The sequence below is a fragment of the Acomys minous genome, assembly GCF_964271855.1.
Source record: "Acomys minous genome assembly, chromosome: 5".
NCBI classification, from domain to species: Eukaryota; Metazoa; Chordata; class Mammalia; order Rodentia; family Muridae; genus Acomys; species Acomys minous.
The window spans coordinates 38,342,892-38,364,293 of NC_140494.1; the positions used below are offsets into that span (position 1 = coordinate 38,342,892).

Here is a 21,402-nt window from a genome sequence, read left to right on the forward strand (position 1 = left end):
CCATTTAAGGAAGTGTAATTCTTCTTTGAAGGGCATGGATGTCAATGATGACGTATTGTGGGGCTTTTGTGAATCTCATTTGTGGGATAATTAAGACACACAGACATCGATATAGTTTAAAGCTGTTGACATTTTGCTGGAGCAGTCTCTCATCTAGCTATCTAAATATATCCAGACTTCTCTGCCATACTGTCTAGCCTGCCTGCTTCCAGCTCTATCCATCTCCCTTCTGCCTTCTTCTGCCTCTCTGCTTGTCCGGAAGTCCCGACCCTGTAGTTCCTGGCCCAACTCTGGGCCGTCAGCTTTTTATTACACAAAAAGCCCTATTCCAGTTGTAACCAATCAACAGCAAGAAAACACCCACTCCATCTCTTGGGGGTTACCCTTTGGCAGGTGAGGAAGGACAGTATTTACAAATAGAAAACTGGGGCTGGAGAGATGGCTCAGAGGTTAAGAGCACTGGCTGCTCTTCCAAAGGTCCTGAGTTGAATTTCCTGCAACCATAAGATGGCTGACAACCATTTGTGAGATCTGGTGCCCTCTTCTGGCCTGCATATGTTATAGGCAGGTAGACCACTGTATACATAAAACAAACAAACAAAACAAAACAAACAAATAGAAAATTTCTAATGGGCCATTACAATTATAATACTAAAATCCTGCCAGTACCTAGCTCTCTCCGGCCCAGAATTAAAATTGAAATTACAGGGACACACCTTCTCAAAGTGAGGGAATGTCATTCCAACAACACCATTCAAACACTTTTGCTTGTTTCAGGAGAAACAAGAGAATCAATTATATTGCCAGTCTTCTTTTTCTGGCAGCTGAAGAGGAACTGTAAATTCACTTCTGATACTAGTATCTTTAATGACGCAGGATGTTCCAAACACTCTATAGTTTTAAGTGTCCTGTCCATAAGTGCTTCTTGTTTTTTTTTTTTTTTAATTTTTTATTTATTTATTTTTTTTATCACCAATGATCTGGTTATTGGCACAGAGATCTTGAACTCATGGAGCAGATGAATTCCTCATTTTATAGTTGAGATGGAGATGGTGATGTGAAATGGTTTAGGATAGGAAGACACTGAAAACCTTCAACCCTAGCAAGGCATCTTACTTCTACTGTGGGCTTCCAAGCATTTGCCTGCTACCACTGTGTTGTTAATTGGATTTTGAGTGTTCTGATACTTGGACAGCAGTTTTACACAGTGAGAGAATCACACTATTCAAAGGCACAGAAGCACTTATGAGCACACCATGTAGGAAACATGTTTGTGTCACTCTACTATGTTAGAATTTATTGAAGAGTAAATTCACAAGGTGCAACACTTTCAAAGTATCAATTTGCCACATAATGCAAACTCCTTGGCAGTCTGACTGAGGTAAATATAGGGCCTTTTATTCTTATCTTAATTTCTAACTCATAATCCACAGTCCACAGAACATTTGGTGAATCAGTATTTAAGTATACATGTATTTTAAAGAATTAATACAAATGGCTAAAGCAGACTTTTTAGGAGGTTTCAGAATGAGCTGACAGAAATGCAAGTAGACTCTGTATTGATAATAAAACTCAAACCAATGTGGGGAATGAGCTGCTTTTGAAGTCAAGGGAGAGGCAAGGCTGAGAGAAAAGCTTTACTGTTGAGTCCAGCTGATGTAGAAAGGGAAAACAGGGCCAGAGCAGAAATGTCATATCCATGTCCGTATGGGTGGGAGCTATTCAGGCAGTCTATATCAACAGCTAGACCAAGCCTAGCAAAGGGATGAATGCTGCTGTATGATATAATGTTAATGCGTATCTCTTTATTGTGGAAGTGAGACTGTTAAGATTTATGGTTAGACAATTTATGGTTATTAATTCCTGTCAGTTTGTCGCATATGTAGTATTCTATTATACTTTTTAAAAGCACAGTATGGTGGAACTGTTTTTTGTTTCCTGTGCATTTTTGGCTGAGTTTAACTTTCTGACTTAAGTATTTCTTCCACTATCTTCTAGAGAGTTGGCTTAGTGAATGTAATTCTTTAAATCTGTTTCATCATAAAAACTTTCCCTTTCTCCTTCATCTATGACACTTTTGCTGGGCATAGTAGTTAGGACTCAAATCTGTGGTTTTTCAAATTTCTAGAAGATAAGTTCAATTCCCTTTGTCTGCCATGTCTTCACTGAGAATCTGCTCTGATTCTAATGGGACTGCTACTGTCTGTGACTTGATCTTTCCCTCTTGCTGATTTCAAAAGCCTCTCTTTGTTCTGTATACTTGGTGTTTTGGCTATTTTATAATGTGAAATTTTCCTTCGCTGGTTCCATTAGTTGTTCAGTGACTCTTGAATCTTCAGAGGCACCTCCTTCTATACGTTATGGAAGTTTTCTTCTATGATTTTGTTGAAAATGCTTTCTGTGCCTCTGATCTGGATCTCTTTTCCTTTTATACATTTTATGGCTTATATAATCAACTGAACATTTCTATGTTGTTATTTTCCACAGTCCTAGAGTTCCTGTATATCCCATTCTTGCATGCTTTTAGATTTGACATTTCCTTTAAGCGATCACATTCCTCTTTCTTAGCATTAAGACCTGATCTTTTTTCTACTTCACAGAATCTGTTGGTAAGGTTTTCTCTGAATTTTTCTATGTGTTACTTAATTTTATATTTCAGGTTTTATTCAATTTGTGGTTTGCTATTCAGTGATCCTATCCCTCTAATAAACTGTCTTCATATCTTGAACTGCTTTCATTATTTCATTCAACTGTTTGCTTTTGTGGTCTTCATTCTGGTATTTATTCATATCCTCTGAGGTTCTTTGGTCATATTTATTTTTCAGTTTTTGACACCATTGTGTTGTCTAACATTGGAGTCACTTTTCATTGAGAATACTGATTTGTGGTGGAGAGTCATCGTTTAGTCAATCTTCTATTGCTGTAAAGAGATACCATAGCTGTCAAGGACTGGCTCAGTCAGGAATAGGTCCTTGGATTGGGAGTTTTTGAAGCATCAGTGGACAAAGATAAGGCGGTGACAAAGAGACACAACCACACAGAAGAGTTTGCGTCTGAGTGTATTTTGTAGCTAAGCAGTCTAAGATTTTAGACATTCATTTCAAAAGCAGAGGGGCTTGTAGTTACATTTTTCCCAACCGAGCAGATTCAAGGAAGTCAGTGAGCAATCAAGCATACACAGTACAGGTTCAGAATGCAAAGTTATTGTGTTGTCATATTTTGCATTACAACTTTAAATGAAACAATACAGGGTACAGAAAACACAGCAAAGACGTCATCACTTTTAAGTTACTGACTTGGTATCAATATGCATGTGCTCCCTTTGTCCAGGGTCAATGTTCTCTCCCTAACAAAACTTGTGCCCAGTACCTGTGTATCAAGATAGATTTTTCTTTTAGTTCCCTTTTCTGATATCTGAGCACCACTATTTGGAAAAATTTGAAGTACTCTATTTCTCTGTAAGCCATAATATAACTTATTAACTAATGATTGATTCTCAGGCATGTTTCTTTTAATAAGTGGAAGTGAAACAGAACTACTCTAGCCCTTAACAGCCCCTGGCTGCAGCTCTGAGTTAAGGTCATCTCCTAGTGACCGTGGTTCTGCCTGAGAAGTCCTGACATGGGAGTGAAGTAGAGTTAAGAAGAAAGAATAGATTCCAGCACAATGAGAGAAAAGAGCTGCGACTCAATTTCTCCCAGCAGAAACATCAGTCTCAGTCCAGGAGACTCTCCTCATTTCTGGGGTTGTAGCCTCAGGCCTGTGTAGTATTGTAACACAGACTCCACTGGGAGGTCATGACACATACCCAATACAATTCTTAAAGCATTTAATTGGGGGCTTGCTTACAGTTTCAGAAGGACATGGCAGCACTCATGACAGTAGAACAGTAACCCTCATCTCAATGAGATTTTGAAACCTCAAAGTACACTCCCAGTGACACACTTCCTTCAACAAATCCACCCTTCTAGAAGACTCACTTATTCCAACCAAGCTACCAACCTTCAAGCACTCAAATAAATGAGCCTATGACAGCAATTCTTAGTCATGCCCCACTTGTGTGGGTTATTTGTTTGTGTTTTTGCAGCAGTACCTGAGAGTTTAGTTAGGTACTGGTACTGTGCCTTGATATTAAAAAGTTGTTTCTTTTGTTGAAACTAGTTATCTAGCCATATGTTCTTGTTATAATGGATAACTGAAGAGGGGTTGGAAAGCCTTTAAAGGCCAGAACTATTAGACATCTTCAGTGAAACAGTATATCCTGAAAAGAGGGCCACTGAATAAATTAGCTCATAGCAGCTGTGATGATACACACAAGACCTGTACAAGATAAACCCAGGCAAACAAGCTGTATGGATCAGTGAGGGGCTCGTGAATCTCTAAGCTTTGCTGTGGAGCTGCTGGCAGTTGATGGGTGATGGGGAACACAGTGTCAGCCTGAGAAGCTTCTCACAATCCAGTCATTTGTCCTATTCCACTCAATATACAGGTAGCACTCAGCAGACTCATTATAATTTAACAAGGAACACACAAAGCTGGGAGACAAAAGAGCAGGTAGTGATAGCAGAGAAATCTGAGGAAAAGGAATGGAAAGGGTCTATGGTTAAGTTGCTTTATATACATGAACAATGTTCTCAAAAGATATAGAATGATCATAAAAATTTAAAAAAAACTGTGGCTTTTGGGAATATTCAAGCTAACCTAGTTTCAGCAGTGATAAAATCCATGAAACTGGGGCTGGAGAGATGGCTCAAAGGTTAAGAACACTGACCGCTCTTGCAGAGGTCTTGAGTTCAATTCTCAGCAACTACATGGTAGCTCACAACCATCTATTATATGATATGATGGCCTCTTCTGGCCTGCAGGTGTACTTGCAAGCAGAGCACTGTATAAAAATAATAAATAAATCTTAAAACAAAACAATCCAGGAATCTGGCTGTCATAAGGTTTACAGCGAGACATCAATTTACCATGGAAAAAGAGTAAGGCAGGGGAGACGTGCACCCAAAGGTCTCTGGTTCTTTCATCAGAGGCTTTCATCAATGTAATCACAGTGAAGAGAAAGGAGATACTCACTGGAGACTAAATACGATAAGAGCACCCCTGTATCTTCCACTTGTCTTTGCCAAGAATAATAAAGAGGAACTGTGAACAGTGGCCTTTCCCAACCTTCTTTTCTAGATATTTTGTTGAAGACCAACAATTAGATAAACAGATTGTCAACCAACCTGAAATCCTATCCCGTTCCCTGTCTCCCTTCAAACTTTATTGTAACAAGTGCTTTTTTTGCATATTTGTTTTAATTAATTTATTCAGATTACATCTCAATTGTTATACCAACCCTTGTATCCTCCCATCCCTCCCTCCCTCCCGCTTTCACCCTATCCCCAATGTCTGTGACCGAGGGGAACCTCCTCCCCTATTATATGGTCACAGCCTCTCAAGTCTCATCTTGGTAGCCTGTTTATCCTTTCTCTGAGTGCCACGAGGCATCCCCACCAAGGGGAAGTGGTCAAATATGGGGCACCAGAGTTCATGTCAGAATCAGTCCCCACTCTCAGCTGTGGAGAATGTTCTGTTTGTTGGCTAGATCTGAGTAGAGGTTTGATGTTTATTGCATGCATTGTCCTTGGTTGGTGCAGTAGGTTGAGCAGAACCCCTGGGCCCAGATCCGCTCGTCATGATGTTCTTCTTGTAGGTTTCTAGGACCCTCTGGATCCTTCTATTTCCCCATTCTCTTTAAGTCTTATTCTAAACACAGGTGAGGGCCCTTTGCTTTAAACATCTTAAAAGTCCCTTCCGCCCCCATACACAAGTATGGGTGTTTGCTCTGGTTCTGAAAACCAGAGGTTGTGTTGATGTAACCTCAGGGATCAATGTGTGTCTGTGCACGACGTGTGCAGTTCTCATTGAACCCGAAGAGGAAGTCGTACCTACTGCAACTGGTGTTACTGACAGTTGGGTGCAGATGGGTTCCCTTATGAGTGGCAAGTTATTTTAACCAGAGAGCAATTTCTCCAGATGCCAATACAGAATTTATTAATGGGTTAGGAAGGATGAGTTCTAAATACTATCATATCCCCTACTAGTTCATGTGCTGTAGTCCAGACACTTTACAGTAACTCCCAATGCTCCTCGGGGCTTCCTTTCAAAAGGTACTGATGTATCTTCAATGGGGTATTTTTTTTTCCTAGTTGCACTACTGTAACTTAGGGAGTCAGCTCGTCAAGCTTCTCTTGTGAAAGAGGCTATAACTGCTTTTCCTACTAAAATTAAAACATGAGAAAACAGCTTTTAAACCGACCCAAGATAGAAAATGCCACCCCTGATCAGACTGAGGTGGCAAAGATGGTGCATATCAATTTTTGTCCATAAAGGCTGACATAGGCTTGAATAAAAAAGGAAAAAAAATAAACAAATGTAAATCATGTTGCTATGAAAAGTTTCAATATTGTCTCTTTTTCTCTTAAATTCAATTTCTTACACGCCCTTTTGGATACAGATAAGTAATCAAGTAAGAACTGTAATTTCAATGATTAATACTTGATGATAAAGTATCTAGTAACCAAATCCATGTATCTGCTGAATAAGTGCGTGTGGCTTGTGTCCCTATTTCAATATGGTGGTTTCCATGAAAACAGGGATTGTGCCGTTAGACAAAAACCACAGTTCTCACCTGAAAGGGAAGCAGACATTGTTTATTTTGGAGCCAAATATGAATAACATGTGTTATGCTACCTACCTCCAGACACAAACAAATGCCTAGTCACTACAAAGAGACTCTACAACACACTATCCTAGAATTTCACCACAGCCCACATTAGTGAGAAAATGAATTTATTGGATTTTCTTACAGCTCAAAAGGGAATGGTTACTTACAATTTAGGAACCCAAGGGAAATCTCTGCCACACAGATCATGGCTCAGGACTCCAGATTAAGGAGATTAAGGTTGCCCAAGTACAGTCTGACAACACGGCAACAATTTGAGGAAACAGTTATAGTTAACACATTGTCTAAAAGAATAGGTTGGTAGATAACAGCAGACTCTCTGCTGTAGGACTCGGATGTTCTTAGCTGAGCCTAGAGGTCTGATTCTCCATTCAAAGACATTGTGACATTCTCTCCAGTATGAAGACTCTGATGATAACTAAGGTATTAAGTGAAAGGCCTTCACATATCCTTTGCTATCTGACTTAGATTTCTATTGTGATAAATGCCATGACTAAAAAACAACTTAGGAGAGGAAAGGGTTTATTTCAGTTTAGGAATTACAGTTAGTCAGCCAGTTCAGCCAGGACAGCTCAAGGGAGAAACCCTGAGGCAGGAACTAAAGTAAGGAATTCTGCTTACTGGCTTGCTCCCTCTGATTTCTGCTTGGCCAGAATTCTCATTCACTCAGGACCACCTGCAAAGGGGTGGGACTGGGCATCAATTAGCATCCAAGAAAATGTCCCATAGACACATCTGTAAACCAGTCCAATCTAGGCAACCACACAGTTGAAGCTCCCTTAGAGAATGCAGAGAGATGTGTAGTTGAACAGTGGAGCTTACTGAACTCTTTGGTGTTGACTGAGATTAGAATTAGTTTGACACATCATTTGTATGAGTAGTTTCTCTCCAGCATGAAGTTTCTGAAGATAATTAAAGTATGAAAAATACGTGAAGCCTTGCCACATGCCTTGCATTTCTGGAGCACTAATTCTCTCATGCTTATGCAGTGACAAATACTATGCTTTACCATGGTAAGGTTGCTCTGTAGTACCAATACTTTTGTGTTCACCTATGAAGAGCCTTTAGAAGCCTTGTCAACTTCTTCACTTTTGTAGTGTTTCCCCCCCAGTCCACATTTTAAGGAGGTTAGATAGTGTTGATTAGTGAAGCACTTGCCATTCTTCACAAGGGTTTGGTTTCTTTATACTATAAATTCACTTGTGTTGGATGTGGGTTGGATGATAAGCAAACGCACATCTCTCACACTTGTAGGGTCTCTCTTGAGAATGAACTCTCATGTATTTTAAGGACTGAAGAGGAGTAAAAAATTACCTTTCCCTATGTACAGTGCTTTTGAACAGAATGAACTACCTTGTGCTGAGTAAGATTAAAAAGTTTAGTAGAAGCCAGGTGTGGTGGTGCACACCTATAATCCCAGCACTCTTAGAGGAAGAGGCAGGTGGATCTCTGTGAGTTCAATGCCAGCCAGTCTACAAATTGAGTCCAGGACAGCTAAGCTACACAGAAAAACCCTGTCTCGAAAAAGAAACAAAAGTTTAGTAGCTGTCCCATGTTCGTGGACTTTCTCATCCATTTGATTCTTCTGATGTTTAGAAAGCCATAAGCGAGTACAAAAGACCTTGTTGTCACTGTCCTCACACTTGTGTGACTTCTCTCCAGATGCTTAAGGTTTGGAAGACAGAAAACATTTTTCCGTTTCTTCATTCACATGGGTAATATTTCTGTTCAGGAATTTATTCTGAGGTAAGAATGGATGAGTTAAAAAGCCTTTCCATATCCCTCCCACTTGCAGAGTTTTATCCTGAGTGACTACTCAGGTGGGCAGCAAGTTCTAAGTGAGCACTAAAGGCTTTGCCACACACTTCACACTTGTAGGGATTCTCTTGCGAATGAACTCTTTGATGCTCCTTAAGGCGAGAAGGATAGTAAAACATTTTGCCGCACTCCTCACACTTGTAGGGTTTCTCTCCAGAGTGGACTACCTTGTGCTGAGAAAGGTACGAATGTGTAGAAAAGGCCTTTCCACACTGCTCACACGTGTAGGGTTTCTCTCCGGTGTGAATCCTCTGGTGTCTGGACCGTCCTGAGCGAGTACAGAAGTCCTTGCCACATTCTTCACACTTGTAGGGTTTTTCTCCAGAATGAATTGCTTGGTGTTCCTTAAGGACTGAAGGATAGTAAAAGGTTTTGCCACATGCCTCGCATTTGTATGGTTTCTCCCCAGTATGACCTAGTTTGTGCTGAGTAAGGTATGAGTGAGTGTAAAAGGCTTTGCCACAGATTTCACACTTGTAAGGATTCTCTTGAGAATGAATTCTTTGATGCTCCTTAAGGCGAGAAGGATAGTAAAACATTTTTCCGCATTCTTCACACTTGTAGGGTTTCTCTCCAGTATGAAATCTCTGGTGTTTAGAAAGTCCTTTGGGGGTACAAAAGACACTGCCACACACTTCACACTTGTAGGGATTCTCTTGAGAATGAACTCTTTGATGCTCCTTAAGGCGGGAAGGATAGTAAAACTTTTTGCCGCACTCCTCACACTTGTAGGGTTTCTCTCCAGAGTGGACTACCTTGTGCTGAGAAAGGTACGAATGCGTAGAAAAGACTTTTCCACATTCTTCACACTTGTGGGGCTTCTCTCCAGTATGAATTCTTTGGTGTCTAGACCGTCCTGAGCGAGTACAGAAGTCCTTGCCACACTCTTCACACCTGTAGGGTTTCTTTCCAGAATGAATAGCTTGGTGTTCCCTAAGGATCGACGGATAGTAAAAGGTTTTGCCACATTCGTCACACTTGTAAGGTTTCTCCCCAGTATGACCTAGTTTGTGCTGAGTAAAGTATGAGTGAGTGTAAAAGGCTTTGCCACAGATTTCACACTTGTAAGGATTCTCTTGAGAATGAACTCTTTGATGTTCCTTAAGGCGAGAAGGATAGTAAAACTTTTTGCCACATTCTTCACACTTGTAGGGTTTATGTCCAGTGTGGACTATCTTGTGATGAGAAAGGTACGAATGTGTAGAAAAGGCCTTTCCACACTGCTCACACGTGTAGGGTTTCTCTCCGGTGTGAATCCTCTGGTGTCTGGACCGTCCTGAGCGAGTACAGAAGTCCTTGCCACATTCTTCACACCTGTAGGGTTTTTCTCCAGAATGAATTGCTTGGTGTTCCTTAAGGACTGAAGGATAGTAAAAGGTTTTGCCACATTCGTCACACTTGTAAGGTTTCTCCCCAGTATGACCTAGTTTGTGCTGAGTAAGGTATGAGAGAGTGTAAAAGGCTTTGCCACATTCCTCACACTTGTATGGTTTCTCTCCAGAATGGATTCTCAGGTGTTTAGAAAGTTGCCAGCAAGTTCTAAAGACCTTGCCACATACCTCACACTTGTAGGGTTTCACTTGAGAATGGGTTATTTGATGTTGCTTGAGGTTTGAAGTACAGTAAAACATTTTGCCGCACTCTTCACACTGGTACGGTTTCTCTCGGGTATGACCTATCTTATGCTGAATCAGGGAGAGATGACTAGCAAAGGCTTTCCCACATTCTTCACACTTGTAGGATTTCACTTCACAATGAATTTTCAGGTGTTTCGATACTGAATGGAGTGTACAAAAGGCACTGCCACATTCCTCACACTTGCAGGCTTCCTCTCCTGAAGGAATGTTTGGGTGCTCAGAAAGTATAGAGCAAGCACTAAAGGCCTTGACACAGTCTTCATACTTGTAGGGCTTCTCGTCAGTACAAAATCTCTGGTCCTTAGAAAGTTCTATGGGTGCACAAAAGACCTCACTACATATCTCGATCTTAAAGGCATTCTCTTGAGAATGGATTTTTTGATGTTCCGTAAGGTGAGAAGGACAATAAAACAGTTTCCCACATTCTTCACAGTTATAGAATTTCTGTCCGGTGTGTTCTTCCTCGTGCTCAGTAAGATACGAGTGAGTAGAAAAGGCTTTCCCACATTCTTCACACTTGTAGGGGCTCTCTCCAGTACAAATACTCTGGTAGTTAGAATTTTCTGAGCAAGTACAAATGACTTTGCCACATTCTTCACACTTGTAGGGCTTTTCTACTATATCAATTATCTGATGTTCAGGAAGTACTGAGCAAGAACCAGAAGCCTTACCACATTCTTCACACTTGTAAGCTTTCTCTCCTGGGTACACTGCCTGGTGTTCAGGAAGCAGTGAGTTCCAATCACAGGCTTTGCCACAGTCTTTACATGTATATGGTTTTATATCTGGTGAGTAAAAGTTGAGATATATATCATTCTTTATCTTAATAATGCTTATCTTTAACATGGATATTTTTACTCACATTTTTATAGGCAAATAAGAAATTACATATTTCCACACCTACATTCACTGTAGTGTAATTCAGAAAATGCAGTAAGTGGAAACAATCTATAACTTTTCACTGAAATAAGAGGAAGACCAAATAGAACACAGAAATAAAAAATTATTAGTAACAGATAAATAACAAAGAAAGTTGTACCATTAGTAATAATGGGGATTCCTAAGGACACTATGTTAACAGAAATGAGCCCACTAAAATATAGAAATCATATGACTAGACATATATGAAAATTTTAAATAGCTCAGTGTGGAAAGTGTTAATGGTGGTTTCTGAGGTTGGAAGAATGTGGAAATCCACACTTTGTGTCCTAACTATGGTTTTGATTGGAAAGATACAGAATATATTCTGGATCACAAGTAGAATTTTTCTAAGTATTATACTTTTATTGAGTATTATATTTCAAGGAGTTAAGTCAGGAAACTTGTATTTTTATTAGAAAATAAGTATCTGAATCATATTATGAAAAGAAAAAAACCACTCAAGTTCACCTACAGTGATAGAACCTCTGCTGGAGGCACATCTCAAAGGCTAAAAGATAAAATTAGCCTAATTTCTTAGAATATTTGCTTATAAAATAACAGAACCTTACACTAACCAGTGAAGATATGGTGTGCATGGCACGAACACAGGAGACTCATGCTTACACTCATGAGGTGGAAACAGTTCTGATGCTCACAGAACCAAACCTCACTAATTTAATCTTACACTGTCTTAAAGTGTTAGTACTATATACTCTATTTATAAATACATATACCTTACATGTAAAAAATTACTTTAGACAACCTAGACTTCAATAATACAAAAAAGTAAAGTTGTAAAACAATAAAAAGAATCTTGAACCTAGTAAATTCTGAAAACCAATACGCTATTAGAAATATTCTTCTAGACAACTAAGGTTTTAATATATGAAATATATCTACAAAGGGTGTGTATTTTTAAATCAGTAACACTGTGTGTGAGAAAAAAAAACTTAATGAGAATACATTCTAATCATTCATAGCACTTATAAAAAATTTAATTACCATGCAAGTAAGTGACATGAAAATTTTATCTGTGATTATATTATAGTATGATGGCTTGACACATAAGTCTTTAAACACATGGACAGGAAACAGTCACAAATCTGCTGCAATGTGGACTTTTAACAACTTGGCAACTTGGTGAGTCACTGTGACCACAAGCGGAGCAAGACCAAGGCTCAGAGACCTACAGCAGTGTTTGATAGGTGGTTTTTAATAGACATGAATGCACAAATAAATGAAGATATTTAAACATTGGTTTCCATGACAATATGACATCTCAGTGCACATGCAAAAGCCTGACTTTCTGACCTCCCACTCTGTCCTCTGACCCCCTCATTCCTACACACCTGGCTGCATGGTGGTGGCCACTGCTGGTCTCGGCACATCTGCAGGCTCTTGTCTTTGCTCCAGAAACGTGACCAGGTATGGCTTAGAGAAAACAAGACCTGTTTGTGGGAAAGATGAATAAGATTGTTTGTGTGTTGTTCAGTTGGGAAATTCATGTATTTTCCAGAACTGTGCTCTTGGGCTGGGAGAAGGGGGGCGAGTGGGGACCTAGACACACTCAGCTTCATTTCCTTCGCCTCCAAGAGGAGATATTAAAACCCCAGGGTTCCCTCATGCCTATGAACAATACCTCTGGAGGAAAGGGTCCTTCTAAGAAACAGGCTAAAAAAAAACAGGAAGGATGAATACAAGTGAGGGGAAAACAATTTAGATGTAATCTGAAGAAATTAATTAAATAAATTAAAAAAAAATAAAGAAGGAAAATAAATTGCTTTACATCAACAATCTCTAGAGTTTTTCATTTTTGATTTTTTTTTTTTCCTCCCAAGACAGGGTTTCTCTGTGTAGCCTTGGCTGTCCTAGATTTGCTTTGTAGACCAGGGTGGCCTCAAACTCACAGCAACCTTCCTGCCTTTGCCTCTGCCTCCCGAGTGGTGGGATTAAAGGCGTGTGCTCTATAAAATAAATGTAATGTTGACCTTGAATTAAGAATTCACTATGAGGGGCTGGAGAGATGGCTCAGTGGTTAAGAGCGCCGCCTGCTCTTCCAAAGGTCCTGAGTTCAATTCCCAGCAACCACATGGTGGCTCATAACCATCTGTAATGTGATATGGCGCCCTCTTCTGGCTTGCAGGAGTACATGCAAGCAGAGCACTGTATACATAAGAATAAATAAATAAATCTGAAAAAAAGAAAAAGAAAAAAGAAAAAAGAATTCACTATGAGCTAGGCCTGATGACACTTAATATCAGTACTTGCCAGGCAAAGGCAGAAGGATCTCTGAGTTCAAGCCAGTCTGTTCTACAAAGAGTTTCAAGACTGCCAGGGCTATATAGAGACCCTGGCTCAAAATACAAAACAAACAGCAACAACAACAAAAACTCCACACATATACACAGAAAATAATTTGCTGGATGTGGTGGCGCACGCCTTTAATCCTACCACTCAGGAGACAGAGGCAGGTAGATCGCTGTGAGTTCAAGGCCAGCCTGGTCTACAAAGCGAGTTCAGGATAGAGAGACCCAGTCTTGAAAAACAAAACAAAACAAAACAGAACAAAAAAGACTTTACTATGGAAGCGATCCTCACCTAGAAACTGAAGGTGGCTGTAATTCTCCAACATCACTTCTCTATACAAATTCCACTGAGCAGGCTCCAGATAGTCCCATTCTTCTGCAGAGAAATCAATGGCCACATCCCTGAATGACAGCATTTCCTGAAATAGATAAATGAATGAATAACAGATTTTAATAATCATTCTTAATTTTTTTACATTTTAGTGTAGGATTGCTTTTCATTTCATTGCATAAAGTTCCCTCCCCCCCCCACTCCACCTCTCTCTCTCTCTCTCTCTCTCTCTCTCTCTCTCTCTCTCTCTCTCCCCCCTTCTCTCTCTCTCTCCCTCATTTTTCGAGGTAGGGTTTCTCTGTATAATAGCCCTGGCCATCCTGGAACTCTCTTTGTAGACCAGGCTGGCCTTGAACTCATAGAGATCTGCCTGCCTCTGCCTCCTAAGTTCTGGGATTAAAAGCATGCGCCACCATGCCCGGCCATAAAGTTCTCAAATGGTCAATGATAGCAGCACATTATTTTTCCTTTCTATGACTAAATAATAGAAAACCGGAGATTTATATGTTAGAGGGGATATTGTGTAATACTGTTACAGGTAAGTGCTGCACTGTATATTAGTTTTAGAATGATCATCTCTTTAAACGCAAAGTTTTTAAGCTTAAAATGTCCAATGTCCTTAGGCCAGGTGTAATGATGCACGTCTTTAATCCCAGAATTTGGGAGGCAGAGGCAGGTGATCTCTGTGAGTTCTAGGCCAGACTGGTCTACACAGAGAGTTCTAGGACAGCCAGGACTACACAGAGACCCTGTCTCAAAAGACAAAGCCAACTAACCAACCAACCAAAACCTGTTTTCTAGTCTTCTGTAATATATACTACAAAATGACTAATTATAGTCACCATTGGGCGCAACATTTATCATTAAATTTCTTCCTCCTATCTAATTGTATATGGGCACTGACCAATATTTTCCAGCGCTGCCCTTAACTGATGTTGGTGGCTGATGGGAAAAATCATTATTTCTCCAACTTCTGTGAGTTAAATTTCTTTAGACTCTACCTATGTTTGATGTCATATGATAGTTGTCTTTATGGATCTGGAATAATAATTTCCAGTCTCTTCCATACTGACCCAAATTACAGGATTTCATGTTTTGTGTGACTGGGCAGCTTTACATTAAAAACATGTGCACCACAATGTCATTGTCAAAAATCAAGTAAATTATAGAACTTAGATTTTGGTCACATTTGGGTGACCTTAAAATTACAGAAAAAGGAATTTAAGGTAAAATTCATGCACTCATACTAAAAGAATACTGAGATCAGTTTTGTAACTGAAATGAGGAAAGGAAACTTAAAGGGTCAGAAAGACAAACCTAGTAAAATAATATTTACACTTGCTGCAGCACTAGTAAAAGTGCAGAAGTAATCTTAAAGAAGCATCAGGAAGTGTGTGGGGCTCTGACAACAGGAAATGGGCAACTGTTCAGAACATACATCATATAAGGATGGTACTTTTGCTCTTTTTAATGACACCATGGAGATGTGTTTAAGAACAAGAATGAGATAGTTATTGGCTCCTGTATTATTTCTAGTTATTATTTCTTTTGAGCTTCACTTTACAATTTTTATTAACTTGTCAACTTTCTGTTAATAATTTCCTTTTACTGTATGGATTCCATGTATGAAACCAAACTACACCTAGTTGTTCAGGAAAAGCCATATTGCTATGCTTACCACACATTACTCATAAGTGAACCAGCAAGACAAGGGTTAAGAGGATAGCCTCCACGTTCCTGGCTCCTTTCTCATGATGTTAGAAGTAGAAAGGCATCCAATTTTTCATAGCACATTTAAAGGTTCTATAGACTTTAGCTCAAGATTGGTGGCCACTGTTATTCCCAAAGACAATCAATACACATTATAAAGAATACCAACAGAATACATGGACCAGACAACGGAAACCCAAAGCATTCCAAAGATGCCCTGAGTACCTTACCTGTGCTAAGAATCTAAAGAAGAATTCAGGCAACTAAACGTAAAGGTAAAGTAATAAGTGCATACATAAACAAGAACATCAGAAATCAAACATGCAGTAAAACACAAGAAGCACAATGATAGAGCGAAAGATGCCATATTGAATGGCGAATAATAAAGGAGGGAACGCTAGAAAAGGGCCTGAGAGAAGCCTCAGCAAACAGGAAGCCTGTCAGAGGTTTCAAAAGCATAAAAAAGACATCAAGAATACTGTAGGGTGACTCAGCAGGTAAACACATTTAGGGCCCAGTGTAATGACCTAAAGTGGATCCCTAGTATCATGATAAAATGATTTTTAAATTCTACTCCTGCATAGGCATATCATGGTATGTGTCCCACATATATAAGCAGACAAAATAAGGAAAGAAAGAAACATAAAGGAAGGAAAAAAAAAAGACAGGGAAAAAAATGAGGAGACTAAAGGATTTATGGAACAATACACACAGAATAAAATAAAAGGAGGGAACCAGAATAGTGTTACATGTTTGTAAGCTTAGGCAGGGGTACTAGGTGGGTGTTCAAGGCCAGCTTCACCTGCATAGGGAGTTTAAGCTAGCCTGTGATAAGTGAAGATTTCCCTTATTTAAAAAAAAAAGACAAAATGTTTTAAAGAAATGTGGTTTTTAAATTACATTATGTGAAATAAGTGATGAAAACCAATTAAAACTTTCAAGAAAGCTAAGTGTGTGCAAGCAATAATTCTGACAGAAGCAGGAAAACGATGGCTCCTTACTCAGGAGGCACTTCTGTCAAACCCTTACTGGGCTATGTAAAACCCTTTCTAGGTTATCTCACAGAAATAGTAGCCAGGGAAGGAGAGGGCTGAAATGTCACAAATGATGCATGGAAAGGAAAAACCATGGATACATAAGAAAAGCTGCTTTCTTACAGACCTGGAGAGCAGACAAGGCCACAGAACAAAAGGCTTGTCCCAGAGTCTGTAGGAGAGCTACAGCGAGAGAAACCTGTACATTGGAAATAGTCTTCTAGCAAAACAGCAGAGGGATAGCAGTGAGGAGGATGTCAGCAGTCAGATCCTCAAGTCACAAATGGCAGCAGGAAAGATGGTTAAACATTCTCTCCCCAACCCCTGCTTTTTTTTTTTTTTTTGAGACAGGGTCTCACTTTGTAGCTCTGGATGTCCTGGGACTCATTAAGTAGAAAGGGCTGGCATTAACCTCAGAGAACCACCCTCCTCTTCCTTCCAAGCACTGGAATTAAAGGCATGTGCCACCTGACCCAGCAATTTATTTTCTCCTCCTCCTCCTCCTCCTTCTTCTTCTTCTCCCCCCCCCTCCCCACCTCTTCTTCTTCTTTGTTGTTTTTGAGTCAGGGTTTCTCTGTGTAGCCTTGGCCATCCTGGACTCACTTTGTAGACCAGGTGGGCCTTGAACTCTCCAAGATCTGCCTGCCTCTGCCTCCAGGAGTGCTGGCATTATAGGTGTGCGACACCATGCCTGGCCCTGGTGATTTCTTAAGGAAAGAAGTTAGGCTCTGTTGAAAGTATCTCCACAAGTGAGAGATGAGACTGTTCTTTACCTATGAGATGGCCACAGGCAGGAGGTAAAGTTTAACATCCCTTCTCTTGAATGTAGGCTGGGCCTGGACAGCCCAGACCAATAGAACAGAGAGAGTAGAACTAAGAACTGTTGCGTACCATGCCTGTGTCCCTCAGAGATACTCCGTCACAGAAACCAAACAGTCCTGACTAGCAGAGCTTATGAGGAAGTCAACGCCAGGTGCAAAGAGAGGGCTGGATTTCTAGTTAGCTTTAGCCACAAATGGCGGCATTTGGACAGAATATCTATGGATTAAAGAACATGCTGTCTTAAAAACACACCAGAAGTATGAGAAAGTAGCCAACCCACATGTTCCTGGCCCAGTTCTTGACCCACATGTGTCTGTCATGAATTTTTGGTTTTTACTCAACACATTTTGCAATACTATGACTCAGAGTGCCTACGGGAACACTGAAAATGGTATGGGAGACCATACGTAATGCCTTTATTTGGAACATGGAATGCATATTTAAATAGCATATTAGTTTTCCAGTCTATGCTGTAAACAGTGGAAGTCACACTTCCATCTGTCTGATTTATCTTTACAAAGCTACCTCAAAGAAAGTAGTAATTGCATCTCTTGGAAAGAGTCTGCCAGACAAAGTGACACATACTTCTCAGCTCAAAATATGTCACTGTATTTGAAAACACAAATGGACATATGGATATATGGTGTATGTGGACAGGCACAAGAATGACTATTTATAAACCAAAAGGAGAAAATGATGAAAACATCCCCTGGGTGTGTTTCCATCTCCAATTCCTATCTATACGAATAACTTCTGTATCTTTTCTCCCTCTTCTCCAACATACGTTACACAGATCACCAGAAAATGAACATCATTATCATCCTGCAAACTTTCCCTTTAGCATTTCCCAAGAACATGTCTAACATAACAATGTCACTATATACGAGTTTCTAGAACAAGTAACTCCTTCACCCATCTCTTCACTTATACAAACATTAGAATACAAAGAGAAGAGCCTGTAAGGAAAGGGGCAGGACTGCAGCCATGGGAGACTGGACTCCTCCTTGAAAGAGGAAGAAACCCCACTGTAGCTGTTTACTGGCTGAATATGAAGGACAGTGAAAGGTGTGCTTGTCACTATCTCCATGCAGAGCTTGTTCAGTTTTGGCTAACTGTAAAGAAATGTTCCACACACACAGCTGAGTCTGTTGCGCAAGCCCTGGGCAAGCCATCCAAGCTGCATACAAAGAGAGAGGGATGTAAACTGTGGTGGGCTGCATCACCCACACCTGCAGAGTGGAAAATGAGGAAAGAGTGGAAGTCTCACATTAGATGGGAAGAAGCAGATTGGAAGAAATCAAGAAAAAAAACCAACAACAAAACAGAAGAAAGCACCATAAGGTCATGACAAAAACTAATAAAGATTAATATCCAAAGATGAATGTTCTCTAAAGATGGGCAAATCAGAGAACTGTTCCCCATACAGCAAACAAAAAGAAGTGTCTAATCTCTAACGTCTTTAGTAAAAGAATGCTAGTAAGAAAAATAGGATCAAAAGAATTCAACCACATGCAGAAATTTTGAAAATCAGCAAAACGTTAACTGGATGGATCTCTGTCTGGTTGCTGGTGCTAAGCCAGATGACAGGAACCATAAAAAGTATTTAGTACATACACAAAGTATTGTTTTAAGATATTTTTTGACGTGGCTCATTTAGCCTAGCTTAGATTTTCTAAGCAGAGGGTAACCTTGAACTCCCAATTCCCTGCTTCCATCTTCCAAATGCAGGTGGCAAGGTTACATTACAGAATATATTGTGCATACATGAAGGATCTGTAAGTTATAAACAAGCAGGCTGCATGACCTCTACATCGTTAAAAAAAAAAAAAGCTTTGATGCACAAGGCTTTCTTATAGATTACTGACATGAACTAGGAAGTACCTGTATTTTAATTATAGTTCCAAAATCCACAGAAAATTCTGGTATGTAAGCTAAAATGGTTTAAAGATCATGTTTATATAAAACTTAGGGGGCGGGGGAGGAAGCACATACTGATATTAACAGACCCAAAGACCCAAAGTCTGTACAACCTCAAGGAACTTGTACGTGGTTGCGTGGAATGGGAGCTATGGAGCTTCACGTTCATTTCATACTTTCATTAGGGAAGTTTAATAAAATTTGTTCTTAAAAAAAAAATACCATGTTTCTTTTTGTTGTTGTTGTTTGAGACAGGGTTTTTCTGTATAGCTCTGGTGGTTCTGGAATTTGCTCTGTAGACCAGAGATCCACCTGCCTCTGCCTCCTCAGTTCTGGGATTAAAGTCGTATATCACCACACCACTGGGCTAAAAATACCATGTTTCTTATGAGTAGACTTTAACACCATAAGCCAGTCTCTGGCACATAAACACTTGGTTTGCCTGGTGTGACAAAATAGGAAACAGCACAGGAGTAAGTGAGGGGCCTACAGTGTACACGTTACAGGACCCTGGGTGAACCACGGTTCTTCACATTCATCTTTTACTCTTTTGACACAGTATAAAGAAGTGGGCACATCCTTCCAGAAGAACTGCTTAGGGGGAATTATGGGACCCAGATACCACAGTCTGTGACAGAGTAAGTTTTAGAGATGTCAGACACTGAACGACGCAATGGACGACAGAAGAAAAGCATGTGACGAGAGAGTAAGATAAATAGCCTGTCCGGTGTGCAGGGGTATTTCTCCTTCCCAGAGAAACGCAAGCACCTTTGTCCCTAGACACACTTACACACTCACATCAACTCCTCTCGCACTAACTAATGGCATCTCATTCCCTGGTGGAAGTGGATGAGGCCTTATTTTCTAGAAATTTTCACTCCGTAATTTCTTGTTTTGCAAAAACTCGAATCTCTTCCTTTTCGGGGATTATTCTAGCACTCTATGGGATTTCAGGTCACACAGGGTTGATCATGAAGAATTCCTATTCAAAATAGCTGTTCATAAATCTAACAGCCTATTCCAAAGAAAACGGGACTAACATCCCTCGCAAAAACTGGCCGTCCTCGGAAACTAGTAAGTTTATGAACTTGTATCAATTCAAAGTTCTAGGCCGACCATAAAGTACAAAGAGAGGCCCAAACCTCCACTTGGTCTAGGTGTCCTGTGAAAATCGACAACAGCCTGGTACGCGTGGGTCAGCTGATGCAGTCAATCTGCAATGTGTGAGCTAACCACTATCTCCCATCTGCCCGAGCAACCCTGGATTTTCCACACTTCTCAGTTCCTTCCCCTATCAAGCCAACCCCTACAACAGAAGCTCAGGGTGGACCCAAGCATCCGCCCAGTGCTTACCACACGCTCACGTCTAGCAGCATCCCCACGCCCTCTCTCAGGCCCCAACAGGCTTCCCGACGCCGCCGTGGCCCAGCCTAGGTCGGCTCGGCTCCACCAAGTCCGTGCTTCCCGCCTCCGGTCCAGCCCTCCTCCGCTCCCTCCGCCCGGACCCGCCTACCCTGCACCGTCCCTCCGACCTGCGGAGGTGCGCCGCACCCCGGACCAACCTCCATGTCGGCGCCGCAACCCGAGCGCGGAGCAGGACCAGAGAATCGCCCAACTTTGCCAGAAAAACGCACTAGTGCAGACGCAATGCGGAAGTGCCTTCTCCACAATGGCTCCTTGTGAAGCGACACAGAGGAAGACTACGCTTCCCATAAGTCTGTGCGAAGAGGCGCCAGGAACACAAGCTAGCGATTGCGTGTTTCCTGTATCTCTTCCGCTCTGCAGGTGACTGGTGGGTGGGAACAAGCGTCTCTTGCACGGAGGAGGGGCGGCCTTAGGGAGTCAAGCCGCTTTTAAAATCCCGGATATGTTTGAATGTGAGTCGAGCCTTTGACAGTAACGTTTATTGGGTTTGCTGGTTATTTCCGGTCAATATATTGCGGTTTAAAACTTAAAAGTCTACTTATTGTGGAATTTATTCCATGTGTGTAAAATTCACATAAATTCAATTTTACTTTAAAATAGCTCAGCCAAAAATTATATGGAAATGACTCCCATATCTTCAAGATGATTTTTGAAACTAGCCTATGTGGCTTTCTCTGTCGTCGCAGCTGCTCAAGAACTTAAGACGGAAGAACCCCAAATCTAAGGCTAACCCAAAGTACAAAAAGGGTTA

The 21,402-nt window shown here is 40.6% G+C and overlaps 1 protein-coding gene across 5 annotated transcripts; it reads right to left on the reverse strand.

Annotated features, from left to right (window-relative positions):
• Positions 1–235: 235 nt before the first annotated feature.
• On the reverse strand, positions 236–20,935 carry LOC311598582 (zinc finger protein 58-like; the record flags this gene model as incomplete). 5 transcript variants are annotated; one of them, XM_084783753.1, is made up of 5 exons in its annotated part: positions 20,759–20,917; positions 13,705–13,831; positions 12,456–12,554; positions 10,857–10,970; positions 236–576 (listed from the first exon to the last, which is right to left on the reverse strand). In XM_084783753.1, the coding sequence occupies exons 1-5, from the start codon at positions 20,792–20,794 to the stop codon at positions 380–382; spliced, it is 573 nt and encodes a 190-aa protein (XP_084639879.1). In that variant the 5' UTR covers positions 20,795–20,917. The 5 variants fall into 5 exon arrangements, with proteins under 5 accessions (XP_084639879.1, XP_084639880.1, XP_084639878.1 ...); XM_084783754.1 differs by lacking the exon at positions 236–576 and adding an exon at positions 3,047–6,676 and having other exon boundaries at positions 20,759–20,909; XM_084783752.1 differs by lacking the exon at positions 236–576 and having other exon boundaries at positions 3,047–10,970; positions 20,789–20,935.
• Positions 20,936–21,402: the final 467 nt, after the last annotated feature.